This window comes from Cydia strobilella, chromosome 24 (genome assembly GCF_947568885.1).
Source record: "Cydia strobilella chromosome 24, ilCydStro3.1, whole genome shotgun sequence".
Classification (NCBI taxonomy): Eukaryota; Metazoa; Arthropoda; class Insecta; order Lepidoptera; family Tortricidae; genus Cydia; species Cydia strobilella.
This window is the reverse complement of record NC_086064.1, coordinates 5,242,970-5,252,359: the sequence shown is the minus strand read 5'-3', so window position 1 is coordinate 5,252,359 and position 9,390 is coordinate 5,242,970. Positions and strand designations below refer to the sequence as shown.

The following is a 9,390-nucleotide window of genomic DNA, read 5'->3' as shown; positions in this document are numbered from 1 at the left end:
GTACCGGTTTTCGATGCCAAGTTTAATAATAAGCCAAGTATCGAGATAGACCAAAAATAAGTAAAACCGCATGTGTGGCTTTTCTTCTGTTTTGCGACATAGACATAGTATATACAAGTAGTTATAGACGCGCCAAGCATGGCACTATTTTCTCTTTCCTCTTATAGAAATCGCAATAAGACTATCTTTCTCTATCAAAGAGTGTCAGGCCCTGTGGTGCACTGTGGTGTTATTTTATCTCTCCGTTCTTTGGTTGGAAGTTGGAAAATAAACACTTGTTTCTTTAAGTATTTAGTTTAGGATTAGGATATATCTTCCATAATGATTGACGACGCAGTTATTGAAGCAATGGAGGTGCTGCACTCATGCCGTTGCTGCCTGCGGCACCCCCCGGACAAGGATCTTAAGAAACCGTACACTCATCTCGGCAAAACAGAGATATATTCGGACATACTCGAGCAATGCTTCGATATACGTGTATGGCTATTTGCTATATTTATATTTATTCATAACACGATTTAACCCTTCTTAAAATGAAATCAGTGACATAGTTCTGAGAAGCATTTTTTTGTAGGTTATTAAACTTATTAAGTAAATAAAATCGGAGTCGGGCTCGTGCACGAAGGGTTCCGTACGATTACGCAAAAAAAACGGCAAAAAAATCACGTTTGTTGTATAGGAGCCCCACTTAAATATTTATTTTATTCTGGTTTTAGTATTTGTTGTTATAGCGGCAACAGAAATACATCATCTGTGAAAATTTCAACTGCCTAGCTATCACGGTTCGTGAGATACAGCCTGGTGACAGAGAGACGGACAGTGGAGTCTTAGTAAAAGGGTCCCGTTTTTACCCTTTGGGTACGGAACCCTAAAAAGCTTCTTATGGAGTAAGGGCCTGTTTACGCGTTGATTTGATTAATCAGTATGTTAACAGGCATCTATTCAGGTTCCATTTTTGTCCTTATCCATCATTGTAACATTTGTGTTTGTTAGAAAAGGACAAGATTTAATAAAGATTGACCAAGTTTTATAAATAATTTATATAAATAAATATTATAGGACATTCTTACACAGATTGACTAAGTCTTACGGTAAGCCCAAGGAGGCTTGTGTTGTGGGTACTTAGACAACGATATATATAATATATAAATACTTAGATGCATAGAAAAAACCCATGACTCCGGAACAAATATCTGTGCTCATCACACAAATAAATGCCCTTACCGGGATTCAAACCCAGGACCATCGGCTTCACAGGCAGGGTCACTACCCACTAGGCCAGACCGGTCGTCAATAAATAAGGGGGTTAAAATATACTGTGATTAACCTGCGGCTGATTGTATTAACTATAGGGTATTTGACTGTGAAATAAATTATTGAACACCATGTACGAAATAAAGCACCAAGAGATGAATAGAGAAACGTAGACAGCAGTTACTTTTAGGCACAATTTCTATTTTAAAACCCGTATAAAATTATAAAGAGTAGGTAATTTGATTGTAACGTCACATACTAATAATAATAATATAATATACATATAATATAATATTTTTAAATTTATGATTTAATGATATTTGGCAGCTGTCTCTAGACAATGATGATGAGTGTGGGATCTGCGAGACGTGCGTGGAGCGCCTGCGAGACGCTAGCACCTTCAAGCTGCAAGTACAGAAAAGCCAGGCGGAGCTGCAGAAGCGACTGGATCAAGTACTTCACGCTATGGGTATGCTTGTCAACATATTTCTACTTTTCTATTGACAATTGGAGGTAATTCGAGGGACAAGGATCCAATTTACAAAAATCTGTCAATAAAATATGAACTTCCAGAGGATTTTTCCTTAACCCTTAAGTCCATAGCGGCATCATGCTCCATCATATCTATAATAATAATAATAGGCCCCCGGGGCAGCTTGTGGCGAGCTGAATGGGAAGTGACGTCCCTTGGGTCCCATACCCTCGAGAGTCGGTCAGGCCCCTCCCTCCGGCTTGCCTTCATTGGCCGGCTGGAGTGAACACTGAGCAGGGGCCGCAGGACTCTCACCTCTGGCTTGCCTTTACCGGCCGTCCAGAGCGGGTGGTGTCAGAGCTACATGCTCGCAGGGTGGAAGTGAAATATGCATAAGACGCGAGTGGGCACAGTGGCTATTCAAAGCCACTGGGTAGAAAGCGGTGCACACCTCTCCACACCCTGAGCCACTCACGCAATGTTGTCCCCTTGTCGCTCCGTGCGAGCGGCCGTTTTCGGGGACCCATATTGTGATTTGGCGAGTCACCACCTGTCCAATTTTTTTTTTCGTGTTTTTAAACATAGATTGGGACAGGTGCCATAGTATTTCCATAGACCCGGTAACCAGTACATTAACATCTCAACACAATAGCCTTTTGTTTCTTATCACTGCAATAGTCCTGCACTAACCGGGGCTTGTCCTTGGGTGCACTACTATAGTGCATACAGGGATAATCGTCGGTTGGTGTCACATCTCCTTTTAAAGTAAATTGTCTTTTTACAAGGGGCCTCTGCGTGTTGGCTTCGGCCCCACGCACGCCTTCCAAATGTCCGGGACCCCATGGTCCCGAGATTATGTAAAGGACGAACAATAATAATAGTACTGCCTAGCTCTGAATCCCCTCAGCACCCTGCTGAAGGATTCAGGGTTAGGTTGCCAGCTTCGGAGAGAGGGTGAAGTCATTTCTCACCTTCTGTACATGGATGACCTCAAGCTAGTTGCGCCAAATAACCAAGACTTGATCGTGCTATTAAAAACCACAGAAGTTTTCAGTACCGCCATCAGAATGGAATTTGGTGTCGATAAGTGTGCGGTTATGCATGTACAGCTGGGGGAGGTTGTAAATTCAACAAATTTACAACTTTCTGAGACAATGTCTTTCAGATCTATCTCTGAATCAGAAACCTATAAATACCTTGGTATGTCACAGTCGTTGGGTATTGAGGGTGAGAGTATTAGACGGTCGGTGAAGGAGCGCTTTTTCAGTCGGCTCACAAAAGTTCTTAACAGTCTTTTGTCAGGAGGCAACAAAGTGCGCGCCTTCAACGCCTGGGTAATGCCCCTACTCATATACTCCTTTGGCATACTAAGGTGGACTCAGACCGAGCTGGACGCCCTGGATCGGAGGGTCCGTCTACTGCTCACCACACACCGTATGCTACACCCACGCTCGTCAGTTATGAGATTGTACATCCCACGGAAGTGTGGAGGTCGAGGCTTCCTTAACGCCAAAGATCTCCACAACCGCGAGGTGTACAATCTCAGGAATTATTTCCTTAACAACGAGTGTGGGATGCATCGTGATGTGGTGGCAGTGGACAGGAACTTCACGCCGCTCTCCTTGGCCAACGAGAACTGGCACAAACCTGTGGTACAAAGTACTGCGGACCGCAGGGCGGTATGGGAGAGTAGGGTGCTACACGGGCGGTTCTACAAGGCCCTCACGGGACCGGGTGTAGACCTGCTCGCGTCGGTGAACTGGTTACGATTCGGGGACCTCTTCGGAGAAACCGAGGGTTTTGCCTGTGCAATTGCGGACGAAGTTATGATGACGAACAACTATCGGAAATATATCCTGAAGGACGGTACGGTCGACATTTGTCGGGCATGCCGCCGTCCCGGAGAGTCACTCAGGCATATCATTTCCGGTTGTTCTCATCTTGCTAACGGCGAGTACTTGCACAGACATAATCTCGTAGCCAGGATTATTCACCAGCAACTTGCTCTTCTATACGGCCTTGTGGACCGCGAAGTACCGTACTACAAGTATTTACCTATGCCAGTTCTCGAGAATGGTCGTGCCACGCTCTATTGGGATCGATCTATCATCACTGACAGGACTATTGTAGCCAATAAGCCTGACATTGTGATAATAGATCGATCGCAGCGCCGGGCCGTGCTCGTCGACATCACCATCCCCCATGATGAGAATCTCGCGAAAGCCGAGAAGGACAAGTCCAGTAAGTACCTAGACTTGGCTCACGAGATAACCGCCATGTGGGATGTTGATTCGACGATCATTGTCCCGATAGTCGTTTCAGCGAACGGTCTCATAGCGAAGAGTCTCGACCAACACCTTGAGAGACTCTCGCTAGTTGGTTGGATCAAGGGTCAGATGCAGAAGGCGGTGATCTTGGACACGGCGCGAATAGTCCGCCGGTTCCTCTCTCTGCGGCCCTGACCACCGGCAGCTTGGGCCCTGCCCCGCTGCCGGCGGCACCCTAGGTTAGGTTTTTTATAATGTGTTTATATAATTTTGTAATGTTTTGTAAGTGTTTTTATATTTTACTGTTATACTCATATTGTAAAAAGCCTAGCCTAAGACTAAAAATAAATAAAGGAATAATAATAAAAGACGTTTATTCAAGAAGTTGTAACATAGGTACATAATAAAAGTACACGATAATGCTTACAAACTAATTGAAAGGGAAGGTGGCTCAGCTGATGTCTGTGCCAAAAAGGCTTCGGGGCACAGCAACCCCAAAGGATAAGGATAGGAAGGAGGATTATTATTGACATAATAATTTATAATGCAATGTAATATTATGAAATAAATAAATATCATATCATACTTAAAACAAAATGCATCTATAATAAGAATTATGGTTCAAAATCGAATGACTAGAAAGGAATGCACTGATTTAAACTTAATTTTACGATTCTCCTAAATAACGCCATACTCGAAACTTCAGGGGTAAATTGTAGCATTGTTTGTTTTGTTACAGATTTGGGACCTGAAGGCAGGTCCGAGATGGAGGAACAGGACCAACCAAATAGTGTCCCTAGATCACGTAAGTACTGAGCACGCACTCTAACGCCCTGACAATAGAGGCGTGTTCAGATATTTGTGAGCGCCTTGGCCGCTCCGATATATCTGATGGCGACTGTAATAAAAAGGCACAATAGGTATTTGTCTTTACGATGTAGGTAGGTAGTCTGGACTCTGGAAGTGCGCTGGGTGACTAAATGTGTATACACTGCACAGCACTAATTTGTATTAAATAAATGTTTTGATCACAAATACACTGTAGACGTGAGATAAGCAGCATTTGACCTTATGTAGGAAGTACACTACCTTAGAATATAAAGATGTTAATAGATCGGAGTTTCGGATCAGAGATTAGACTGAATGAAAATGAAAACTAGCGAATGGAATTCCAAAAAAGCTTTGAGTTTGAAAAGGGAATTTAGAATTTGTATATGTCAGCCGGGCTAGCACATGATTGGCGCGAAAGTATCTCGCCGCGGCATAGACTACTCGTCCCCCTTTAATTCATACAGTTAGTAAAAGACGGGTAGTCTATCTCGCGGCGAGATACGGTCGCGTCAATAGCCCGCTCCAAGTCTGGCGTAGTCACGCGGCGCGAAGCTGATTAGCGAACTGGACTCCACACTCGCGAACGCGGCTTCGCGCCGCGATTTGCGCACGAGTGTGGAGGGGGCTAGTCATGTGCTCGGCCGGCCTACAGAAATAATAGAGTTGATAGTGTAACGTTCCGTTATACGCACCGTTACAATAATCGCCTGCCGTATCTCGAGAATACAGCTTTTTGTATTTTCCTTCTAAGGATCTTCAATTCTTCACGATCAGACGAAACAATATACATTTGAGAACAAAATGATCTGATTTTGAACAAACATAAACTGAGGGAACCTCAACCTGATTGGCGCGAAGTGTCAATGTCAAGATTCCGATTTGAGCTACAAATTGGCAGACCCTCCTAACGCAGGTGCCCCGTATAAGTCCATTTTGAGGTAAGGCACCCTGAATAGGGACGGCTGGGGTGAATAGGGACGAAACTTAAATTGTGATTTACCTGACAATTTCTAAAAAAACTTCCACAAAAATTGTATCGAACAAAATCTACTATTATTTTCAATCAAATAATACAATTTGTGTGAGTATTTTCTCATAAATTATCAGGTAAATCACATTTTAAGTTTTGTCCCTATTCACCCCAGCCGTCCCTATTCACCCCGGTTGACGGTGCTCCAACTAGTAGTCCAACTTGTTATATGTATGTATCAGAATCAGAATGCTTTATTTGTAAAACATAGGTATACATGGGTCTTAGGTGTAGGTATACATTGAGCACTATGTTTTGCCGGTTGGCATACAAATGTCAAAGAGAGCGAGAATCTAATTAATATCGAAATGCGCAAAATGTTATCTTATAAAATAAATAAATTACAATTAAAATTAGCATTAAATTACATTTAAAATTAAAATACAATTTTATTAATATACTGTTCGAACACAATTAAAATATATCATCAGTCATGGTTATAAATGTTATAATTAATGTTTATGTCATATGTCGTAGTCATCTAGGTATTCTTTTATGGAGTAATATGCTTTATTTACTAGGAATTTGAATTCTTTTTTAAATATATTTACGTCCTGTAGTTTCCGTATGCTTTCTGGTAAATTATTATAAATTCGAGGTTCCATACCGAATATACTTTGTGAGAGAAGAGCTGTTTTATACAGTTTATTTTTTATATTATCAATTTTACGTACACTGTTAAATTTTGTGTATTGACCTATATTATTTTTTACATACAATGCTGTTTCATATATATAAAGCGACGGAAGAGTTAATATTCTTAATTCAGTAAATAAAGATTTACATGATTCATTTATGTTTAAACCACATACAGATCGTATACATTTTTTTTGGCTTTTAAACACTAAATCTCTGTCTGTTGAGTTTCCCCAGAAAATTACCCCGTATCTTAAAGTTGACGTGACGTAAGCGTGATAGGAAGTTATGACAGCAGATTGGTTAACTACTTTCCTAAGATGATGGAGCGCGTATGAGAATGAACTAAGTTTCTTACATATATGGTCAATTTGATATTTCCATGTTAATTTATTATCTAAGCTTAATCCTAAAAATTTTGTAACGTCAGTTTCATCAATTTTATGCCCATTATATGATACCTTTAAATCCGTCACTTTATCTACTCTTTGCTTAAAGTGCATTATTTTGGTTTTGTCTATATCGATCGTCAATAAGCGATTTTAAGGAATTGTTTATTTTCGTCTCGTAAGTCTGTAAGTCTTCTCCTGTGAATATGACAGTGCTATCATCAGCAAAGAGAATCATGGGCTCCTCAATCGCTAATGGGAAATCATTTATATAAATGAGAAATAAGAGTGGTCCTAAAACGCTGCCTTGCGGGACGCCTGCTTTCATTTCTCTGAGATCGGATAACGCCGTTACTTGATTTTTGGTCTGGACGCATATATGGTCCAGTTGAGTGTATTGCTTTCTCCCCGTTAGGTAGGATTCGAATAAACTAAAAACATTTCCCCGGATTCCACATCTGTACAGCTTAGTCAATAGTATTTTATGGTCAACGAAATCGAAGGCTTTGGTCATATCCATATAAAGAGCGATTACAGGCACCTTATTATCTATCTTAGTCATAATATAGGTAATATTCAGTAAGTCATAGATTGCCATATTTATTGATTTTTGTTTTCGAAAACCCTTTTGTTCATGTGAAAATAAATTATTGGCCTCAAAATAGTTGTTAAGATTATTATATATAAATTTCTCGATTACTTTTGGAAAAACCGGTAAAAGGGCTATTGGTCTGTAATTAGTAATCGATGATTTTTCGCCCTTTTTATATAGTGGTCGCAGGATAGCTACCTTAAGTTTATCGGGAAACCTGCCATATTCTGTACACAGATTTACTATGTGGCTTATTGGTGATGAGATTATATTCGCAACTTGTTTTATTATCATTGTGCTGATGCCGTCATAACCGGTACTTTTAGAGTTTTTTAAAGAGTTGATTATTATTCTGATATCATCAGGAGTAGACGGTTTCATAAACATAGAATTGGATGAGTTGTAGGTCATAGTTGTACTAGGATTACTTAAATTAACATTCGAATTATTATTATTATTAGTGGAATTAATATATGTCTAGTTCGCAGATATCGGTGAAGTAGTCATTAAATTTTTGGGCGATTTGGTTAGGTTCTTTAATGGATACGTTGTCAATAATTATTTCTGAGATATTATCTCTAACGCGATTATTTTTTGCTGATTGTATGATGTTCCAGGTAGCCTTCGATTTATTTGACGCATTTTTATATAAAAATTGTTTTGTATTTTTTGTGTTGACAATATAATTTTTTTTAAGCCGTTGAGAGTACATTTTCAGATCGCTTTTGTTACTATGGCTCGGCGCCAGTCTACAACTCCATAACATAGCCCTTTTTCTTTTACAACATTTCCTTATGCCTTTGGTCACCCACTTTGGCTTCTTTAATGCTGATAATAATGTATGTAGGTATTCATGAAATATTTCAGACTGACAAAAAAACTTCGTTGCTTCAGATGGTGAACCAGAAACTGAAATGGTGCAACAACAAGAAGATATTGGTGATTCTCTATCACGTAAGTACCTACTCCTGACCGATGTCAAGGGTATTCCTTTTCAGGTCTGGATTAGGCATCTCGGGGTACCTAGGAAGTGTAATGTTATTTTACAAGCTTTTATTTACCTTGCCCTGTTAGTACGTTTGTTAGTTAGTGTGGGTCAAATCTTGCAAGCTAAATTACAATGCCATATTATAATGACATGGAGCTGATCTCGATGAGTATTAGTTGCCTGTGGAAAAAAAACTGGCTTTCACCACGTCGAGATCTTGAGTTGAGTGAGTGAAGTGGGAGTTCGCGAGTGAGGTATTGAAGATGACTTAGTGTCCGACTGAAGTTTCGGTTTCAATTAAGTTGGGCGGCGAAAGTATACACGTGCGAACAGTTAATTCGCACTTGTGTCGCAATGTACTATTATTTTGTGGTTTTTATTGTAAGGAGAAGTCAGATTGTTTGCATGTGCTAACTACCTTGTGTTGTGAAAACTCATATACAATAGGGTTTTTCCATAGGGGTTGTATATTGCAAGTATAATTTCTTGAAAAAACTTATTTTTTGTTTGTCAGGTAATAAAGAAGCATTGGCTGTGCTCAAAGCTAAACAGGGGTCATCATCAGAAGCTGTGTCTGCCGAGAGAACTGTCGAGACACAAATTGAAAAAGGATCAAACTAAGTAAATGCGGGTATGCTGTTTTTACTAGATTTTTATTAACTTGCAATTTGCAATGTAGTATGTATGTTTGTACACATACATACAACATTCCAAAGATCGAAGACGTACATCTTCAATTGTTTACGGGAGCTGCAATCTGCAATAGGTAACCAATGACAATATTAGGTACACTTTAGTCAACTAATTTGATTTTTAGGCCGCTGGGGAATCATATCAGACGATGTAAGTTTTTGGTGATTATTTTTTCAATTTTACGTGTTATGGATACAAATGACGTCAAAAATCATCTGTATACGCCTGAAAATGACGT

General features: G+C 40.0%; 1 protein-coding gene across 1 annotated transcript; it reads left to right on the top strand.

Moving 5' to 3' along the window:
- Positions 1 to 268: 268 nt before the first annotated feature.
- LOC134752367 (uncharacterized) lies at positions 269 to 9,094 on the top strand. The gene is made up of 5 exons (XM_063688047.1): positions 269 to 477; positions 1,582 to 1,723; positions 4,733 to 4,798; positions 8,366 to 8,425; positions 8,974 to 9,094. The coding sequence occupies exons 1-5, from the start codon at positions 322 to 324 to the stop codon at positions 9,078 to 9,080; spliced, it is 531 nt and encodes a 176-aa protein (XP_063544117.1). The 5' UTR covers positions 269 to 321; the 3' UTR covers positions 9,081 to 9,094.
- The last annotated feature ends 296 nt before the right edge of the window (positions 9,095 to 9,390 follow it).